Source organism: Miscanthus floridulus, chromosome 15, assembly GCF_019320115.1.
Source record: "Miscanthus floridulus cultivar M001 chromosome 15, ASM1932011v1, whole genome shotgun sequence".
Lineage (NCBI taxonomy): Eukaryota > Viridiplantae > Streptophyta > Magnoliopsida > Poales > Poaceae > Miscanthus > Miscanthus floridulus.
Window position 1 is genome coordinate 1,280,353 of NC_089594.1, and position 20,599 is coordinate 1,300,951.

At 44.2% G+C, this 20,599-nt stretch overlaps 3 protein-coding genes and 1 long non-coding RNA gene across 8 annotated transcripts; 2 read left to right on the forward strand and 2 right to left on the reverse strand.

Moving 5' to 3' along the window:
* Positions 1-757: 757 nt before the first annotated feature.
* On the reverse strand, positions 758-3,838 carry LOC136506507 (THO complex subunit 4A-like). Of its 4 annotated transcripts, none has more exons than XR_010771626.1 (6): positions 3,344-3,475; positions 3,099-3,198; positions 2,863-2,931; positions 2,576-2,766; positions 1,086-1,949; positions 814-935 (listed from the first exon to the last, which is right to left on the reverse strand). XR_010771626.1 is itself a non-coding variant. In XM_066501436.1 (5 exons), exons 1-5 carry the CDS (start codon positions 3,836-3,838, stop codon positions 836-838), a joined length of 990 nt encoding a protein of 329 aa, XP_066357533.1. In that variant the 3' UTR covers positions 758-835. The 4 variants fall into 4 exon arrangements, 2 of the variants coding, with proteins under 2 accessions (XP_066357533.1, XP_066357532.1); XR_010771625.1 differs by having other exon boundaries at positions 824-935; positions 3,099-3,233; positions 3,344-3,838; XM_066501436.1 differs by lacking the exon at positions 1,086-1,949 and having other exon boundaries at positions 758-935; positions 3,099-3,233; positions 3,344-3,838.
* Positions 3,783-7,714, forward strand: LOC136506508 (autophagy-related protein 8D). 2 transcript variants are annotated; one of them, XM_066501438.1, is made up of 5 exons: positions 3,783-3,919; positions 4,007-4,062; positions 5,744-5,796; positions 5,964-6,082; positions 7,365-7,712. In XM_066501438.1, exons 1-5 carry the CDS (start codon positions 3,889-3,891, stop codon positions 7,451-7,453), a joined length of 348 nt encoding a protein of 115 aa, XP_066357535.1. In that variant the 5' UTR covers positions 3,783-3,888; the 3' UTR covers positions 7,454-7,712. The 2 variants fall into 2 exon arrangements, with proteins under 2 accessions (XP_066357535.1, XP_066357536.1); XM_066501439.1 differs by having other exon boundaries at positions 3,785-3,919; positions 3,985-4,062; positions 7,365-7,714.
* A 743-nt stretch (positions 7,715-8,457) lies between these two features.
* Positions 8,458-11,609, forward strand: LOC136506509 (uncharacterized). Its single transcript, XR_010771627.1, has 4 exons — positions 8,458-8,857; positions 8,946-9,048; positions 9,252-10,848; positions 11,124-11,609. It is a non-coding gene; the product is annotated as an uncharacterized lncRNA (long non-coding RNA).
* A 3,919-nt stretch (positions 11,610-15,528) lies between these two features.
* On the reverse strand, positions 15,529-20,339 carry LOC136506506 (phosphoinositide phospholipase C 2-like). The gene is made up of 9 exons (XM_066501434.1): positions 19,627-20,339; positions 18,551-18,747; positions 17,982-18,117; positions 17,600-17,905; positions 17,297-17,520; positions 16,765-16,882; positions 16,483-16,635; positions 16,296-16,382; positions 15,529-16,184 (listed from the first exon to the last, which is right to left on the reverse strand). Exons 1-9 carry the CDS (start codon positions 19,942-19,944, stop codon positions 15,744-15,746), a joined length of 1,980 nt encoding a protein of 659 aa, XP_066357531.1. The 5' UTR covers positions 19,945-20,339; the 3' UTR covers positions 15,529-15,743.
* Between the last annotated feature and the right edge of the window lie 260 nt (positions 20,340-20,599).

Here is a 20,599-nt window from a genome sequence, read left to right on the forward strand (position 1 = left end):
GCGCGCCGGCCCTGCTCGCGCACGCCTTGGTCGCGCTGGCCGCCCCCATGTCCGCGATGGCCGGCCTCGAGGCCGCGGCGCCCGCCCGCGTGTCCGCGACGGCCAGCCCTGAGGACGAACAGCCACGACTCCCAGAGACTACCGAGTTCATTTGCTTCCCTCAAAGGGCATAACGGTCTTTTCCCATTGCCTCACTTGGACAACTAACATTAGTTGCTAACAGAACTGACGGAAATGTTAAATAGGAAAGAAAAACTTAAGTGGAGGACATATAGGAAATAATTTTAATTTTGGTGTCAAATAGAAAAGCATCATTATTTCTGGTGTCAAATAGGAAATTTTCTCGACATTATTACATTAGAAATAATTTGAGGCTTATTATGCGCCATCAATAGATATATTTTTTTGATCGGGCCATCAATATATTTATTATTAGGGTAAGAGTACATGGCCATGATGATCACGAAGAAAATATATATCTCCTTGCAAGATAGCAGGGGCATGTATCCTAATGACACACATAGTGTCTCTCTCTCTCCTTGCAATATTGACAATTTGGCGTCACAGGATACAAGAGACATGGAACTCTATTAGGGCCAAGTTTCGTTTGTATTTGATAATAATTGTAGCGCATTGTAACATTTCGTTTGTATTTGGTAATAATTGTCCAATCGTTGACTAATTAGGCTCAAAACGTTCGTCTCGCAAAGTACAACCTAACTGTGCAATTAATTTTTGATTTCGTCTACATTTAGTACTCCATGCATGTACCACAAATTTAATGTGATGGAGAATCTTTTTTTTGCATAGTATCAAAGTTAAGAGTTGGGAGCAACTAAACATGGCCTAGAGCACATTCATTCTTCTCCTTTGGCCACGCCTCTTCCTGAATTCTCATGTATACACGGCCGACAACAGTTGAGGCACGGTCCAACCTGAGAAGTACAGTTTGAATCACATTATTATCTTATTCACATTACACAGTGAAACTATAAAAAAATAGCTTCAGCAATTCTCGAGTGGCACTAACATAAAGTGGTGGATTTTTAAATGTATAATGATAAAGTTTGTATTACATTACTTACTTCCGCATTTGCTACCAGCAGGCAGCGGCTTGTTGCAATCACTTGCAAGATGAACAAGCTTAACCGTGCTTATTGCAGTTTCGTCCAAGGAACCGAGCATGCAACATACACAGACCATGTCTAGTACTCCGACAAGTTGACGATATAAGTTAGTAGGAGGGACGTACTTGCCAACATTTGCCAACTACAGAATACATAGTAAAATCTGACAAATACTCCTTTCAGCTCAAGGGACTATCTACGAGTTGAAAAACAGAGACAGGTTATCAAGCAATCAACAATGCCACAAACTCTGGCAACTCGTGCGAGACCCGACTGACTTGTCCCCAGGCTAACAAAATAATCATGCAGTTGAACTGCACAGCGGTGACATCCAACATGAAATGTGACAGAATATCAGAACCTATATATTCCATTACCATCTACAAGTTTGTAACTAAGAAGCAACCAAACCTACAATGGAACAAGAGTCAGCTTCCTCTCACAAAAACACCTCATCTCGCAATTGCTTCCATCCTCTCTATTTCATCACCCAACATGTTCACAATGCAAATTGACCTTCCAGATTAATACACCCGCTCATGATCCGATACATTATACTATGGTCAGCATCTATTCCTATAAAATGAGACACAGGAAGACATACTGGCCACTGCCCACCACGAATGCTGTGCCAGAATCATTTAGATGGTTTCCATTGCTGCAGCATGGTACTTGTCCAAGTCTGCGTCCAGATCTTCAACAGAAACTTTCTCACCACGACCCTCTCCCCTCCCCCTCCCCCGCCCCTGCCCACGCCCACCACGCCCACCAAATCCACCTCTGCTCTGAGGCCATCCTCCAGCACCACCTCTTCCAGGCCCACTGCAAAATTTCAATGCTGGTTTCTTACTCCAGATCTTTATAGAAGAGAAAAAAACACACACTAAGGTGCAAAGCATAATCAAAACTGTTGATTCACATGACAATGCAATCTTAGATTTAGCAATCACAGTAACTGAAACTCGGTTCCGATTCCATTTCAAATGACAGATTTCGCACACACTCCCAAACCACTCGTTTATCATGTGGAGGCAACATTTATGAGCATTAGTTTCCAGGAGATTGTCAAATGTGAACAAAAAGCTTTTAGTATCATGGGTCCTATATATACTTCTGTCACTAATCTGAGCATGTGACTTATATCTAGTTATTCCCCACATGACATAAAAGAGATGTAGCTTTTTGTTTGTTCCCCCGGGAGTCTTAATATGAGTCCCCAGATAAAAGACAAATAATCCCTGCTCTGCTTGCACTGTCAGCACACCTGTGTACTGTAGAAACCATGCTGCAGAGTTGAAATTCTAACAGAGCATGAATTTGTGGAATGATAGTGAAGCTAATGACTGAAAAGCAGCACAGTAGTCTTGGAAAGCAATGTTTTGCAGGTGCTATTTCATCAGGGGAGAAAAATACACTGCATATGGCAAAGAACGATGGTACTAACTGACCTTTTGAAAGGCAAATTGAAGTTTCCAGCTGGCGGATTGAAGGAGAAGATAGCAGTTGGTGGCAGTGGCGCCTCAATGTTTGTCCCAATGATTTCAATCTTCATAGGTTTGCCATCAAGCTGCACATTGTTGTACCTCTTAACGGCAGCTAGAGCATCAGACCTTCTAGAGAAGACAACCTCTGCAGTTCCCTGCCAACGTTGAGCCACAGTAATTAATGAGCATTTGAGGCTGATGAGACAGAAAAGAGTAAAGAGGATGGGCATCAAAATTCAGAAGTAATCTACCTTTGATCTTCCACTCCTGTCATAGTTGATAGAGTAACGCTTGATATCACCAACATCAGAAAAGAGTTCCTGATCAGGAAAGGGAGGATGAGAATGGTGCCTGGGTAGGAATAGAAAAAAAAAATAGAATGGTGCAGCATAGCAAAATAGGAGGAAAAAGAATCAATACAGAAATTCGTTTGTTTCCTTGCCGTAATATGTACCAGCACTGTTTATAGCAAGAGAAGAAGAGTGACCTTGATGTCGTCGTTTGAGACGCCGTAGTCGAGGTTGGAGATGTAGAGCTTGGTGGGCTCGTCGAGGGCGGACACCATCGGCGGCCGGGGCTGGGCAGCCCTATATCCAGCATAATCCATAGGTCGCACAAGTGGCTACGATTCGGTTAATCAGTTCAAGTGATTAGGGTTGGTTCGTTCAAACTTCAATCAATTAGGAGCAGCGGCATGGAGAGGGTGAGGAGGAAGGGATCTCCGACACTCACCTTGAAAGAGAAGGTTGCGCGGCGGAGGTAAGGTGCTGCGGCAGCGCGGGTGTTGAAGCGGCGTCGCGACGCCGTGGGTGCGGGGACTCCGCCTCTGTAGGCAGGGCGTCCCCCGCCGGGGTGTTGGTGGGTGCTCCTGCTCTTGGAGATGAGGTCGTCGAGAGACATGTCGAGGGCGTCGGCCATGCTCTCTGTCTCTCTCTTCTCCGGCGGCGGCGGCAGTAGGAGCAGGGCGGCGGAGGGAGGGAGATGAGCCGCGACGCCAGACAACCTAGTTGCGTGCGTGGGCTGCTGCCTGATGTATGTTGTTGGAATGGGCCCCATGGCTTCAGTTGGGCCTGGTCTTCTTTTTTCGGGAACCAGGCAGCCCAGCCCAGCTACAGCTTCAGCGCCCCTTCCTGGCTTCCTCCTCCCTCTCCCTCGGTTCCTCCTCTTGTTCCCCGTTCCCCCCCATCGCGGCGGCCGATTGGAGACGGAGAGCAGAGGAGATTTCATTGACGGACGGAAGCAAAAGCGATCGACGATTCGATTCCATCTGATCCGCCATGAAGCCCTTCAAGCAAGAATTCAACTTCGGTCAGTAGCTCTCAGTCCACATCTAACTCTGCAGTTTACTCAATTGAGTAATTCCTGATGAACAGCATGCTTGGGGTCGGGGTGCAGATGAGAGGCTCCAGGAATCCGCTGCCATGATCGCCAACTACCCCGCCAGGATCCCCGTATGTCGAGTCTCTCTATTCCCTTTCCTTTCTCCTCTCTCAGCTTGCTTGCCTCTGCCTTCCAAACCCTAGGCGGGCAGGGCCTGAGCCTGACTCTGCTTCTCTCCTTTTTGTTCGCGTCGCTAATCAATTATTGCTATTTTATTACTACGATACTACAGTAGGTGATACCTCGCGCTTTGCTGCGAGAATTTTATACGTTTGAACAAATTAAAATGGGAAATGTTTTTGGATGAAATAAATTGCATGGCATATAATAAATTATAATACAATTAAAAAAATGGTATTATACCACATAATTATGCCAACCATCGTACATCAATGAGCAGAGTTCGTATACACTGGCTATATAACTAACATGTGCTTCTTATATTCAGCATAGTATAGTAGCCTGCTTAGTCCAACTCTCGTTAGATTTTTTTTTTTACTTCACCTGGGAAAGAAAAACAGGACAGTGTAATAGGATAAAAAGAACCAATAATAATTATCACTAAAAAAGGCTGCATGGACCCTGCAAAGAAAGAACTAACTGATTTTACAATATATAGACATTAGTACTCAAGTAGCTCCCTATTGAGTTTGATACATGATCTTAGCAACTGAGAGAGAACACGCTAGAGAGGGAGAGAGAGAGAACGCTAGACCTCTGATGCCACAGCATGGCAGCGTGTGCGTCCACCGATCTTACGATTGAGTCTTAATGTAATAGAATGTAGATTAATTAATTACTAAGAAACTCATCAATAATCCACTACAAAAGAATAAAGACGTTGACAATAATGGCGGAGAGAGTGAACGTCAGGCGGTAAACCATAACATGCATGCATCAGTTAGCTATTGGATTAGAAGTGCATATAATGAGGAAAAATAATGGATGTTGTTATTGGTTAGCACTTTAGCTTGTAAATTTAGTGGATGAATTGGCAAAATGAAAAGTGAGGAGACGATTTGAATGAATCAGAATAGACAGAAGTGCTGGGAAGCAGAAGAAGATGAGGGCGGCATCGCTGCATTGGGCTGGAGAAGTGATCCTAGGTGATGACGTTGATCAACATGGTTACAAAGAAATAGAAGTATACCCTTAGTGGGTTCCATCTATATAGGTTATGTAGATAGATTACTACTCATAGTCTTAGTTGATACTGCTCTGTGCTCTCCTTTTCCACATCCATTCATCCTCCTCTACACGATAATCAACCATCATCATGTGTATGTGGATATTGATTTACAGAACCAAACAGCACTGCTGATTTTAGGATACAGAGAATTCCTTTGTTGCTCACACAATTCCTAGCTTTTCGGATTTCAGAATTCTAAAAGAAATCCATGTTTTTCTCATGCTGGGGCCTGGGGGTTCCTTCAGGGTTTCATCTTATTTTGTTTATAATTGTGCTGGTCTATTCAGGGTTTCAGTTATGTCCACCATACTCCTGCAAATCAATTTTCTGATGCTCAAGGGTTCTTACATTCATTCACGAGTGTCTTGGAACGTTGTAATTTCTAATCTAAAATCATTGATAAGTTTTGGGTACTCAGAACAACCGAACTGAAATTGATCATATATATCAACCTAAATTATCACCTACATTTTTCTCTGCATTCCCCTTTTGCCCTTAATCTCTGTTTGGCATCTCTTGCTTGATGAACATGGCAGTCCTGAATTAGTAGCTTCTATTTGCAGGTCATTGTTGAAAGGTTTTCAAGTAGTAATTTACCACAAATGGAGAAGAGAAAGTAAGTTGTTACTCCCTTTTGCCCATTATACATTACTAGATATGGATTGTGTGTTTCATTGGCATTGATTCCATGCTGCTCGTAACTGAAGTGTAACAGTATCCTCATTGACCATTCTCTTTGATCGAAGATTGAAATGTAGCAATACAAATTTATTTTTGGTGCAGGTACCTGGTTCCCTGTGACATGCCGGTTGGGCAGTTTGTTTTCATACTACGCTCCAGGCTGCACCTATCTCCAGGAACAGCTCTCTTTGTGTTTGTAAACAACACTTTGCCCCAAACAGGTGAGATTGTTGTTCATCAATATAATATGCTGTATGTCCTTTGATAACTATCTGATCCCTGCTGAAGCTTTAGGCTCCGTTTGGATGTAGATATTGAGCTTCTGGAATTGAATTGGGTTCCAATACCAAATCAGACTAGCTTTGGAAATGGGTTACAAAACCAATTCCATTGTTTGGATGCAGCTGATATTGCTAGTTGGAATCTAATGACATGGCAAATACTGATTCATGTTTGGATGGTTCATACGATGGAATTGGCAAATACACAGCATTTCTACACCGCACCTGCAATCCAGCCCTCACGCCGCTCCTCCCATCGCCGGCGGTAGCTGTGCCGACCACAGCACGACCGAACTGATAAGGAGCTCCCAACATCGTAGACCCTGGTAGAGCTGAGGAAGAAGTAGAAGCTCCCTCGATGCAGGCCTTTGTGGATCTGACGGGGGGAGAAGGGAGCTCAACGGGGAAGAAGGAAGGGCGGAGCTCGGCGAGGACCTGTGCACACCAGGTCCGTTGGTTGCCGCCGCTGCTAGTCCTTCTCGCCATCGCGCCTGGGAGTTGCTCCCTGGCCGCGCCGTGCCTTGGCCTGGCCTCGCAGTCGTGCCTAGCCCGCTGGACGCCGCCGCCGTTTGGTGGATGCGCCGCTCCTCGCCGGCCATCCCCTGAGCAGATGCGCTGCTCCATGCCCCTGTGCTGCCGTGCAGAGGAGACGCCTCCGCCACTGCTACGGTTAGGGGCCGCCGCCGTGGTGCTAGGGCTTCGCCCGTGTGCCGCGTGTGGGAGGGTGGAAGCGTGGCCCCCTGCAGAGGAGCTCCGGCGAGGAGGATGGAGGGGCTGGCTGCAAGGGTACGGAGGGGCCAGCGCCGGACATGGAGACGACGAGCGGAACTGGAGTTGGAGACGACGAGCGGAGTTGGAGGGGATGCGATTCCAACCAATACGGAGGGTCTGGGCTCGGTATCGCTTCGGACTCGCGCTAGGTGAAAGCAATGCCGAGCGGATACGAGCTCAGTTTCCATGCTCCAATGCCATGACCATCCAAACACGTGGAATTCGGGTCTGCCATTTCCAATTCCAATGCCATGGCCTCAATGCAGACGTCCAAACGGGGTGTTAGACATTTTGTCCATTGGTTGTAGGCTTGTATTACGGTAGGATCGATGTTGTAAAAGGTATTAGGAGCTAGAACTTTAAGATGCAGAAGGTCGAAACTAGACATTTCGCATAAGTAGAAATGGGTTGAGCTGAATTGATAAGTGATGATGCAATTTTTTTCCCACAGCTAGCCTGATGGGAAGTGTTTATGACTCGTACAAGGACAAGGACGGCTTCCTTTACATGTGCTACAGCAGCGAGAAGACATTTGGCTGACCTGACGAGCTCTAGAAATTTTCTTTGCTGCATGTGTAAATGTGTTGTCTTTAGTCTGTGTATAAACATTGTGCATGTTGTTAACTCTGTACATATTCATATTGTGCTACTCTGTATTTATGTGCGTACTAAAAGAAGTACGTCTGCCATTATCATTCTGGTGTGACCTGTGAGGCAGGACACGTGAACAATGATGTGTGTGCCTGTTTCCAGCTCTAGACAACTAGAAGTATAATTAAACTTATCCTTCTCGGCAGCCTGCTCAATCAAACCATGTTGGATGTTTTTTTTTTAGCCTGGACTCCTCTGTACTCTACATAATATACTCACACCGCCACACACATGCACATTCCTAGAAACTACCACCTATATATCTTAAACGTTATTTTGGAAATCACCGAAACCATTGTAGCGTCACACAAGTGTCTAGGATTTACAAGATTATTTTTTAGGAATAAATCCCACGGTGGGAAATCGCTGAGCGGAGCAGGGCTCGAACTCAGGACTGGTGGCTTCCACTCCGGGAAAGCTCACCATCCTAGCTGCAGCTCGGTCCCCAACCATGTTGGATGTTGCAGTTGCAGCCTGCTCAATCAAACCAAACACCCTGTCAGAAGGGTTTTCTTTTTTTTTTCTTTAATAATTCTTCTTCCAATAATATATTAATTCGGCAAATCTCTTGCCGGCCGGCCTTTCGAAAAAAAATTAATCATTGACACCTCGGATGCCGGCTTCTTCTCGGGGGCAGCGATGATGCAATTGCCGTGCAGTGCATGGATCGGAGCCGCAAAATGATCGGGACCCCTTTTTGATTTTAAGTAATAAAAGAGAGGCTTTTATCTATGTACCTTTAAAAAAGATGTCAACTTCTGCGTACCCCTCAAAAATTGGTCGTCACCTACATGTCCTCGCTTGAACTTTTCTTTTTTCTCACGCCATTCCGTCGGCATTCTGTTAGGTTTTGACCGTTTGGCGGCTCTGATATGCAGGACCGGGCTGAAAAATATCCTCCTTGCCCTCCTTCCCCTTTCCTCCCCTTCTCCCATTCCACAAGCAGCGGCAGCAGCGGGTGAGCCCGCGCGCACGCGCGTGTCGGGGAGAGCCAGCGCAGAGGCGACGGCAGCCGGGATGCCCTCGCATGCCTGCTCGCCGGCGAGAGGGAGTCTGCGGCGCCGCGGACGCCCGGTGGCAGCGGCCCATCCGACATCGTGTTGGGGGCGCATGATCGGGATCTGGACGAGGCCACGGCGGCGGTCGCCGTTCACGACGGCGAGCTTGCCATCCATGACAGTGAGCTCGCCGCGTCGCACAATCACAGCGAGGCCGCGGCAGCGCTGGTCCGGCTGGGAGGCGGCGGCGGATCAGGCCGGCGCTGGTGCAGACCCCTTTGGCGAAAATCACAAGGTACCTAATCATTTGTTTTCTTGCTTCAGCATCGTTTTCAGTTCTTGCAGATCCTTAATCCTGTATGATAACACATGTACGTGGGTAGGATGAGGGACGAACGCAAGCATTTGTACATGGTGGGTGTTGTTGTTTCTAGAAACCAGGAGGCGTCGGAACTGCAGTAGTGATCATGGATGGTCAAGGACAAGGTGCCGCAAAAAAATAGTTTTCTTGCTTTCGGTGCCTTGTTTTCAGAGATTAGGTTATGTAGAAACCAGACTCATTGCTTTGGTTTCAGTAGGCATCAACCAAATTCAGCTACTTGTTTCAGAGATTACTGATTAGGTTCTGTAGAAATTAGACTCCATTGTTGCTTTATCTCCAGAAATTGATGCATTCTTCTTTTTTTCAGGCTGAGCAGCTGCCAGCAAAACATCGTAGGAAACATTCGTGCAACACAGCAGGGCATTAGAGCACAACAGATTCCCTTCTATGAGGTGCAACCAGGCAGCAAAATTAGTAAGTTGAGAACACTGCGACAGGTAGTCTATAAAAGTAAGTATTAGGAACCCCCTGAAGCTTACATGCCTGCAATATGTGATAGCCCATGATCTATATGCTATTAGTATGCCTGCAATATGTAATAGCCCAGGTTTATGTCAAATGATCATTTTTTCTGCTCCAATGATGAGTGATTGTCTTGAATAGCTGTTTTCAGTAAACTTATTGTAAGAGTAGCTGCAGAAATGTTCTGACAATGTTTTCAGTAAACTTGTTGTAAGAGTAGCTGCAGAAATAAACTTACATCTAATTTATTTATTTTTTGTGGTTTGCACATTTAGTTTTCTCATGTTTTACACATTCAGTACCTAGCAAAAGTGTGACTGGCTTTGTGTATATACCAAGTTGCATTATTCAAGTATTTTACTGATAAACTGGATATGGCTTTGTGCAGCAAAGAAAATAAAAGAAAATGTGTATATACCCCGTTGCATTATTCAAGTACTTTACTGGAGTAATAAACTGGATACTGCTTTGTGCTGCTGCAAAGAAAATAAAAGAAATGACCTTTTCTTATTGCTGTATCATGTCCTATAATTAATACACTGTTAAGAGTGGACAATAAAAATAGAAAAGTATACCTGGTTATTTTCTCCATACCTATTAATGACCTTTTAAGCGGTTTGTTTTAAACAAAAAGGACAGCCAAGGTTTTTTTAGGTCTGTTTAGCATAGCTCCAACTTTAAGATCCTTATAGCATCTGAAGTTTTTTTTTTTTTGGAAACGGGCATCTGAAGTTTGTAGGACTAAATACGCATAATCCTTCCTTTCTGAATACATGGTACTGGCCTGGCAATGGCACAGGGGAAACGAAAAAGTTCAGACGCCCATACAAGCCCAAGGGCAACTGAGTCATTCTCCAGAGCCGTTACCCACCGTTAGGAGCAAATGCCGACGGAATGGCGTGAGGGAAAAGAAAAGTTCGAGCGAGGGCATGTAGGTGACGACCAACTTTTGAGGGGTACGCATGAGTGTGGCATCTTTTTTAAGGGTACACAGGTAAAAGCCTCAATAAAAGACTACAAAATGATTGGATGACATGGACCACGGTGATCGAGGAGCGCTTGCGATTTTCGTCGACATGGATGCAACTCAGTTGCATCACCAACAGGGCTAATCATGAATTATATTGTGGCAGGACAGATTCTCAGGGAAGGGTCAGCTGCTTTAACAGCGCAGGCCATATTCGGCTTGTTCGGCTTCTTTTTTCAGCCGGAACAGTGTTTTTTTCTCACAACAATTCAGCCGGAACCATGTTTTTCAGCCAAGTTTCAGACCAGCGAACGGGGCTTGGTCTGAAACTTGGCTGAAACTGGCTGAAAAATACTGTTCCGGCTGAATTGTTGTGAGAGAAAAATACTGTTCGGGCTGAAAAAAGAAGCCGAACAAGCCGAATATGGGATAAGCCGAACAGAGCCAAATTGCTGGAGGATGGAGACAGTAGCAGGTACTTTTCCATTTTGGAAATTACCATATATATATATAATAATTATTATTATTACAGTGCTGCTCCAGTCCAGCACTGTGCCCAGCATACTGCTGCGATTTCTTACTACTGCTTGCTAGTCAGAATTCAATACAACAGTTTGCTAAAGAACCGGCCTCTAGTCCCATAACTGCTGCTGCTGGAAACGCATTTGTCTTGCTCTGGTATACATAGATCTATTGGCAGTTCGGCACTGAGTTCATCACTAACGTTTCAAGTATCTTACATCCATTCAGGATATGTTACAAATTAAAAAGCAGTATTCCAAGGGGATAGAGTACAAGGGAGATATAACGTACAGGATCTGCTTGGATCTGCTTGTTGAATCAATAGGGTTTGGCGGGCTACTGCATTTTCCACCCATTAAGTGTACTGACAAACAGGAGATTCTCACTTTCTCAGCGTGGCTTTTGAACCACCTAGTACACATGTTTAGAATTCAAGCATAGCATTAGGGGATGGAAATACCATCAGAAGGTAGAAAGGTTAATGAAGCTGGGCACTTAAGCAGGGAAGATATAAGGAGAAAATGAAGCTACGTTGCTGGCCTCTGACAGGCCGGGAAAGAGCAACGCAGTATTAAGGCTGTACAAGAGCTACTTGACACTGATGAGTACCCGGCATGGTATGACATCGGAGCAATTCAAAGTGGCATTTGTAGTTTTTGTCCTGTCAACGCTCTTTGTTCCAGGAGCAAAGCATGATTATGTCTGTGTAGACTACTGGGGTGCCCATCATGTATTCATTTATGTGACTGGGCAGACTACTACATCCATACTAAACTGCTCGCATCAGTTAGCAACTTCAAGTCGGACTCCAAGTCAGGATGCCGACACGGAATTTTAAAAAGCCTTCAAATTAACCTGACCGAACACATAGATGCTCTTGCACAAAGTGCACCGAACTGCAGAGAATGATAGTGTGTTGAAATGAAACTTTGGACATGCATATAAAAAATAGAAGTTTCTTTTCAAAAAAAAAAAGCTTCATTACTGTCTTGGATAGGTACCGAGAGGGTGAGAGGCATAAAACTAACTAAAGAATTGGTCCTCCCAAGTTACATGGATGTCTACATATTGGTTCAGAGACAACAACTATGATTCTATATAACAGATTGATTCAGATTCAACAGTAGCAAAAAAAAGAAATATTGGTTCAGAGACAACAGATTTGTTCAGATTGCAGCAGTACACCCCCAAAAAAAAAGAAAAAAGGAAAAAAAAAAGAAATGTAAACACTGCTCATGTTCAGTACCAAATATCATTTCTAATTGTATTGCAGTAGAAAGAACAGATAAAAAGGAAGAAGCCTGATAAGAAAAATTTAGTCCATTTACACTAAAATTTATCCACACTGAACTGATGATAAGAGCTTCTATACTGCAATATGAGTGTTCTATACTATATTTTTGCTGAATTGATGAATTTGAAAAATGCTATGTGTGTGGATGCTTTTATTAGCATACAACTTATTTTGCATACAACTCATGATAAGAACTGAATTGATGAATTTGAAAATGCTAGGAATTCATAGCAATGTATGATTTCTGCATCGGTACGATAATATCTTAGCCGCATCACGAGAAAAAATAACTATGAAAGATACAGTTATGAGAACTTGTCTACACTTGTTTTTGTCACTCTATGGGAGACACTCTTACTAAAATTGATGCTTATTTATTCGAATATGTCTCAATCTCTCATAATAGTATGATTTCAAGTTGAGTTGAAATTTATTTGTCTATTGATTTTGACCCACTATTTTTTTGTGTCGAAAATTTAAAGACTCCCGAAGCAACGGAGTAGAGTAAAATATCGAAAGGCAAAAGGTCTATTTTGTGCGACGCTGCAAAACCTCAGTAAGAATAGCCATGATTATTGCTCGGAAAATTAATGATCAAACAATCTGTCAATATTCTAGAAAGAAAAATGATAATTGTCATGTGCAAGGAATTGTGTTTCAACATATTGCTAGTACGACGATAAGTGTATTGAAACGAAACAGGGTAAGGTCAGCCAATATAGTCATACCATGGTTTCATACATAGTTTTACAGGAAAAATAAAGACATGTTAGTGTTAGTCTATCACATACAGAAGAAAGTAGCTAGTACTTGAAACAATAATTGACATTTTACCACTTCCTAATGAGCAAATTATTACCGGCCTTAAAACCAGTTAGGTTGCTACATCTAGCGCGCACAAATGCCTTAAAACCCCATGTGTGCGCCTTTCTCTCAACCCCCTCTATTAGATTGAAAGGCAAACATTTCAGAGACTTTTTATCTGGTATGCTTGCTTTAGATTTTGGCAGAACTATGTTGATCTAACTTAATTGTTCTGCAGTTTGTAGACCACCCACAACTATGAGCACCCACATTTTTTTTACTGAAGCTGCCCAAATGTTTTTACTGAAAGGCAGTCACAACTATGACCACCGACATGTTTTTTTCCCATAATACACTGCAAATTTGGACAAACGCCTAAGAACTGAAACCAACATGATGTCTTTTGCTAACACATTCCATCAAACGCCCCAAAGGCAAACAAGAAAAAGGGAAAAGCACACTGCACCGGGAACAATGGACCTCGACGAGTTTACCAGAGGTGCCTGCGAAGTGGAGGCCAGTGGCGGACCAGGGGGCACGCACCCCCTACAAATGCTAGGATTTACAGTACAGCAAAGTACAAATTCACCTATTTTTTATTAAAATATTGTTATTTTGGTTATAAATAGTGTAAAAATTAAAAAAAGTTTTTGATACATACACCTATATATATATATTTTATCACACTTAGAGATGTCATCATATTTATCCGACCCACCTTTAATCAAAAGTGCTGGTTTTGCCACTGGTGGAGACGGCGGAGAGGTCCCGAGGAGGCGAGGACGGGTCGGAGCTTCCGCGCCAAGTTGAGAGAAAGACGAGGGAGATGGTGGAGAGGAGTGCGTCGGGACTGGGGGAGGAGGGCGGTGAGATCGCAGTTGATCGGGAGGTATCAGAGAGGCAGCGGAGTCGGTAATCTTTTAGGGGTAGAGAAGAGAAGAAGTAGAGATAGAGAAAGAGAGGAGAGAAAAGAGAGCACAGGCTATTATGATGGGCGCGGCAGCGGAGAAAACTGGAAGAACGAATGTGATATACTAGATGAGAATGAATGTGATATATAGAAGACGTGAAGCTCTGCGTCTGCGTTGGGGAATTTTATTTACTTTTTGACAAAGCAGACAGGGTGTCATGTCTGCTCAGCTGGAGCCTGGAGGAGGAAATCCAAAGAACCATGCACACACACCGTGACCATAAGTATGCATAATCTATCTGCTTACAGAAAATAAGTAGGTCTTGTGAATTACTACTTTACTAGTACAGTAACGAAAGAAAGAGGGATGTATCCACTTTGGCTGGCTGGGACAAGACGACACATGGTCTCTCAAATTTCCCGCTTACTAAGCTTTCTCGCTCGCTCAGGTTAGTAACGATGTGACACTTGATTGACGCGGCTGGCACGGGTGGGAATCGATATAGACATAGACGTACTTTACATCTTTGGCGAGGCTGATGAGGCAGATAGATATTCGGCGGACGGTGGTGGCGGTGCCGGGAGATGTCTGACACAGACGGCCGGCCGCGCGGAAGAGTCAAGACTCAAGAGATGCTGCTGCTTGTATGCCGTCGCCGCAGGCCCTGGGGGCTGGGGGCCGAGATGAGATGAGGGGAATCTCTCTATCTGCCTGCCGCCCTCCCAGGTGCGGAACCAGAACTTTAGATAGGGTCGGACAGTATGATGACACGTCCTAATAAATCTGATAAATCTATGCAACTTAGTGTATATCTTAAGAACTTTTCAATATTTTTATATATATCTTTAGTGCTCATAAGAAAAAAACACAATATTATCATAAAAAAAAGAGTGAAATAATGCTATGTAATTGATTTTTTTTATAGGTATTAAAAAATTTCAGGGAGGGGTTGGTTTTGCGGGCACGGCCCCTGCTGGCTCCCCTGGTTCTGCTACTGCGCCCTCCCCGTCCATCAGGGGGGGCGCCCTCCCCGTCCATCGGCTTATCGGCGAGCCCCAAGCCAAGCGAGAGGGAGGAGACGGAGCGCCCCACCCGCGGCGACTACTAGGAGCGGGGGTGGGTGGGTGAAGATGGGAGGGGGATTGGGGAGTTGGGGTGGCTTGGGCAACTTGGCTGTGGCTGCCGCAGCCGATGCATACATTACATTTGCATCAGACTTGATTCATGCTACAACACTAGGTAGTAAACACACGCACATGATTTGGATCATCTGCATCAACCAATAATTTTTGCTAACATTAATCGTAGTAGTAATAATAATTTAAATTTTACATTTAAAATACTACTACAACTACTACCAGTTATTAAGTTAAAGTGGGCATGAAAGAAAAGAAAAGAATGGAGCCACATCAACGATATGGATAATTCAAGCATGGTGATAACACACACGCATGGCTCGTGTCCTCCTCCTCCAAAGTTCTTCTATCTAAAGGAAAATTAAAGAATTTGAGTATCAACTCTGAACCCAACCCAAGCTTTATTCAGATTCATTCCTGGGGAATAAGCTACAAGCAGTAGCAAAATCATCTCCAGAATTCCACAAGTAACAAACAGTCCATCACAAATCACCCGTACGCACTGAGCAACAATTTCAGAGTTTCAGAGGACTTGCTCGGTCGATCTGCTCCTTCTTTCCATACAGCTTTTTATTCAGACAAGACAAAATCAGTACATACATACACATTGATTGATGTACGCAAGAATTGAAGATGGGCGTGAGGCAGGAATATAATGGGTGCACTCTAGTCTATACCATAAATACATACACACACACTACTGCTAACTCATACTACATAGTACTAGCTTCATTTCCCTGTAATAAACACACTCACACAAGTAGATGTAAAAGAAGAAGAAGAACACTGTGCCTGACTGAATGGCTGACTGTCTGAATCTGAATGTTTTTTGTGCAGGCAGGCCACTAGCTAGACAAAATCGAAAGCGCATGAGGAGCCTGACAGACTTGTACCTGTTGCCCTTGCGGTCGTGCAGGGGCACAGCACGGATGCCCTGCTTCAGCTCCCAAACCGGCAGGCACGTCTGCCCCCCAAAGTCGTGCTTCTCCGACATGTCGTACTCCTGCACCTCTATCCTCAGGAGGGCTAGCTCCGGCGCCCTCAGAGGGAACGTGAACTCCTCGTCCCACACAGGCACCCACTGGTCTTCGATCACCCTTGTCTTCTTCATCACAGTGTCCGCCTTCACTCCCACGATCCCTACCTGTACGTTTTCAGAGAATGTCGATTGAGAACCACTAGTTACAACTTCATCCCAGCATGTCATTTTCATGTCACTACTGTTAACCCCAAATGAACATCTTTGTTGCCTTACCCTGGTATAGAAATCTGGAGGTGAAAACGCGTCGAAATGAGTCTTGCTGAAATCCATGCGCCACCCATCTCCCATATATACTTTCACCTGCTTGGACATCACGTCTGATTTAGCTAGATGCTGGACTAGCTCGATTGGAACATTTTGAGCAAACTCGGTTGTCAAAGTCTGGGAAACATACACCTACCTTGAGAGTTTTCTTCACTGGCAAGCTACCTTTGGGGTCGAATACTTCCCCGTTTGGGCCTGTCGTCAGCAGGAAGTCAGGTTTTTTAACATACCCACAGCCCCCATTGGCTCTGAAAAATCCTTGCATCAACCGGAGCGCTTTATCATGCCCCTGAAAAACAAACGCACATATTATGCCTTAATGCTCTCAGCAGTCACACATCTTAATACTACGCAAGTACAAAAGTGTAAAAGAAAGTGGAACTTACTGGTTCATGACAGTTAAGAACTGAAATCTCACCTGCATGTTGAATGCAACCATCTGAGCACCATGAGTCCAGGCAATCATTGGATCATAGTTCGAAGAATTAACCCTCGTGCCCTTTGGATACACACGGAGTATATTATTCTGGGTGAACCTGAACAGAATTTAAATGCCTCAGCAAGTGTGTGACTATGGTACCCACCTTGAAGAGATGCCATCTTATGATTGGTTAATGTTGATAGTTTTAGGGATAAATGATTTTGTATTTTCAACTAACAGATAGCATGTGTTGCCTATCTTTTGTATGGAGCTACCGAATTCAGCCTTTTATTGAATTATCATGAGTCCTGTAACCTTGGCAACACTGGTATTTTCTTTTTTCCCCACCATGTTTTTCACATTACATACTATAAGACTAGCAATATAAACGTGCTGAACCCCTATGGATAAAAATAGAGGAATATGATTCAATGACATAAGCAAAAATTGAGAACAAAAACGATCTTATAACAATTCAATACCAAATCTTCTGGTATTCCTGTGCACTGAAATGAATCACACAAATTACCTTATGACTTCAGCACCATGAGAAGTTGTCGCTTTAGCTAACTGTGTCTCACTCAACGAAAGCCGCCTGACTTTTTCTGGATCTACCCTTAGTGCATCCCGCAAATGGCCTTTTGGTTTGCCAGCTTGGATGGTGATCAGTTTCCTATACTCACAGGCAGTGTCCTGCTGAAATTTGGGATCATCCTCGTCGGAATCTTCCTCATCTTGCTCATCCAGTTCATCCTGTTTATGGAAATATAAGTTTATCTCATTTGTGTTAAATCATGGGTGCATGTATAGAAAAGATAGTGATACTGCAGACCTTTCCATCAGATTCATCAGCATTTGAATCTATTCTTCTTAGGCTTCCTGTGTCTGCAGCTAGATTTCCACTGCCATTTTGGTTATCAGCATTTGAATCTATTCTTCTTAGGCTTCCTGTGTCTGGCAAATCAGCTATATTTCCACTGCCATTTTGTTTATCCTTAACTTTGACGAACTCCTTGTACTCTTGTGGGGGTTTAGTCGAGATGATTATTCTCTTCATCAGAGCTGCTGGAGAGGGGAACTCTTTCATTGGGTCTGAACTAGGTATGAAAAGTAGATCTCCGAATGTTTCAGTGAGCATCTATGATAACTTAAAGTCAGAATTGAGGTTCTAAACAGGAAAAGTGAAAGGAGTTGATATACTAAGCAAACTTTACCTTAGCTACTTTGGCTTGGAGATCTGGTGTAAGGTGATCCTCAAGAGTAATGACAAGCGGATATGTAGATGCACAAAAGGCATATTCTTTAATGGACTTCAAGCACCTGATCATTTCTACCGGCGCAGTCAATGTCCTTTAAAATGCCAAGAAAAAAGAAGAGTGGGGGAGTTAATTTTTGCAAAGCTAGAGAGAACAAAAAGGATAGTTGCAAATTCAAGCAGCATGGATTACTTATAACAAATTGGCTTATATAAATATAGAACTACGGTGCTGGTTCAGAGGAAATTATACTTCTTGCTACACTGTAATGTGTAGGGAAAAAGAACTAAATTTATCCTTTGGCTTGAAGAAATGGTGATATTTGGTATGCCATGCTACAAACTATGCACAATATGCGATTTCTTTTCAAGTGTCCCGTAATGCCATCTAGTGTGGGGGTTTTGAGAACTGGGAACATTGCAGCCATAATGCCATACTCACACATATGCAGTTGTTTTTATATGCAGATGTTGCAGTAAATCCATGGGAATAAAATAGTGAATGTGTTTTGAAAACAGAATGCATACCCGCCATGAAGAATATCGACATTTGTCTTTGAAGAATTTGGCCACATATCAAGTTCAATGACTCTAACACCTCTCTGCAATGCTTTTATAATTGGGATGTCGCTGGAGTCACTATTGAGCTGGTTCCCAGTTAGGTAGGAATTATGTCCGGTGAATACGAAATAATGAGAGAATGGGGCAGACATGTCCTGGTGAACCTGAACAAAGAATTTAGGTAATGGTGAGACAAGAGGCAAAAAACAATTTATTTATTGGTATTGATGAACAATATTTTGCATTTCTTTTGTACAAGAGGCTAAAGCACACCACATTCACAAACAGTGCAAAGAGTTATGGTTTAGGAGCTTTGAATTGAATTTAATAATCGATAGTAGAGTAAGTAATCCAAAGGCGCATCTTTTGTACCATTTTGAGAAGAAGACTGTTGGTATTCTACTCGGCTATCTATTACTAGTATTTGGTGGCTGCAATGTGAAGGCAGAGTACAACAAATAGTAGGAAATGCAGCAGTAGCGTCCAAAATTGAATTGGACAGCAGCACCCCTACAGAGAGAGGAGGAGAGTGACAAGCAATGACCGGTGTTGGAGAAAAAGACAGGCAATGACTGAATGAGGTGAGTGGCAGGTAATGGGTGAATGAAGCATGTTCGAGGAACTGAATGAAGCTCCAGGTCCAACAATTCCATGGATTGAAAGACAGAGACAGGTAAAATTGAAATCTTTTCTCTCTCTCTCTCTATTAATATACTTGACTGGCAGAAGTCCTGCCATCAATTCGACAAAATTTTGGGGGGGGGGGGGGGGGGGGGGGGGGGCGGTCGGTGAGCTGGAGTTGACAGTTGACCTCGGGAAGGTACTGCAATTGCAGTCAACCATTAGTGTTGTAAGACTGTTAATCGTAGCTTAACAGCAGACAGAAATAGAATCATGAGCATGGAATTAATCATGTAGCAGGCAATCAATCGGCATCCATGATGATTGATAAAAATGGAGGTACAGTATTAAGTAAGCAGTTATTAGTCGTGGGATTAGGAAGAGAGGAGGGAGAGGCAGGCGCCAGGCAAGAGGCAACCAACCTGGTGAGCCATGGGCGGGTTGAGTTCCGGCGAGAAGAGGAAGGCGAAGAATTCCTCGAGCGTGGGCATGGCCGGCGCCGGCGATCTGGTGACGAGGCGGGCGATGCCATGGCCCCCCGAGGCGGCGGTGAGCAGGGCGAGGATGCGGTCGACGTCGGCGGGGTGCTCGCCCTGCGCCTGGGAGAGGAAGCGGCGGAGGGCGTGGACGTCGGAGTTAAAGGAGAGGTAGGCGGCGCGGACGTCGGGCGGCGGCTGGGCGTCGGGGGATCGGAACTTGCGCGTGAAGCACATGCAGTACTTGTACTTGTAGCTGCCCATGGGTGACGGAGGACGGATCCTCTGTTCCAATCCTCCTCTGCTGGTAGTACGGTGGTGATTGTTGCTCCCGAATCTGATCTGCCTGACGAGGGAGAAGCTTTACTAGCCGCCGGCCCTGGACATTTCTCTTCGCGTGGAAGCCGCGTTGGGCGTTGCCTTGACCTTGACGAGGAGATTCGGGGGGAGGGAGTAATGGTGGAAGTGGAACAGAATAGAATCACAACTGGGAGGAAGGAAGGAAGAGGAAGAAGGGAATGGGAATGGAGGCGAGGAGACAGACAGACACAGGACTCCACTTCCTGACCTGTTCTTGTCCCTTAATTATGTAAATATAATAATTGATAGCAATTACCCTGCTCCTGTGCTATGCTAATTGCTTACTCAAGCAAAGCAAACCACATGGAAAATGAGAGAAAATGAATGAAGACGAAGCAGCAGCAGTGCAGAGGCACCATTTGAAAAGGCGGGGACCGGGGAGGTTCTTTTCCATAAAACTCCAGTTACTATAAAAAAAATGAACTATTCCTATCCCTATCTACGAGTAGGGCGCGCACAGCACAAAAAGTCATTTTTGTTACCATCAGACTACTGCTTTGCCTGTTGAATGGTTAATTGTTGGTCCTTGTACTTATCATCAACATGATTCTTTTCTCAA

Bases quoted from the DNA above. Each gene is read 5' to 3' on its own strand.
- LOC136506506 (XM_066501434.1), bottom strand. From the start codon at position 19,944: ATGGGCAGCTACAAGTACAAGTACTGCATGTGCTTCACGCGCAAGTTC. The intron at 16,883-17,296 runs GTAATTTGTGTG...AATTCTGTTCAG, and splicing joins CATGGTGCTGAAGTCATAAG to GTTCACCCAGAATAATATAC. The intron at 16,383-16,482 runs GTAGGTGTATGT...ATGTCCAAGCAG, and splicing joins CAGTGAAGAAAACTCTCAAG to GTGAAAGTATATATGGGAGA.
- LOC136506507 (XM_066501435.1), bottom strand. From the start codon at position 3,838: ATGAAATCTCCTCTGCTCTCCGTCTCCAATCGGCCGCCGCGATGGGGG. The intron at 2,932-3,098 runs GTCACTCTTCTT...TTTCCTGATCAG, and splicing joins TCTCAAACGACGACATCAAG to GAACTCTTTTCTGATGTTGG. The intron at 1,950-2,575 runs GTCAGTTAGTAC...GAAATTTTGCAG, and splicing joins TTCAATTTGCCTTTCAAAAG to TGGGCCTGGAAGAGGTGGTG.
- LOC136506508 (XM_066501438.1), top strand. From the start codon at position 3,889: ATGAAGCCCTTCAAGCAAGAATTCAACTTCG. The intron at 4,063-5,743 runs GTATGTCGAGTC...TTCTATTTGCAG, and splicing joins ACTACCCCGCCAGGATCCCC to GTCATTGTTGAAAGGTTTTC. The intron at 5,797-5,963 runs GTAAGTTGTTAC...TTTTTGGTGCAG, and splicing joins CCACAAATGGAGAAGAGAAA to GTACCTGGTTCCCTGTGACA.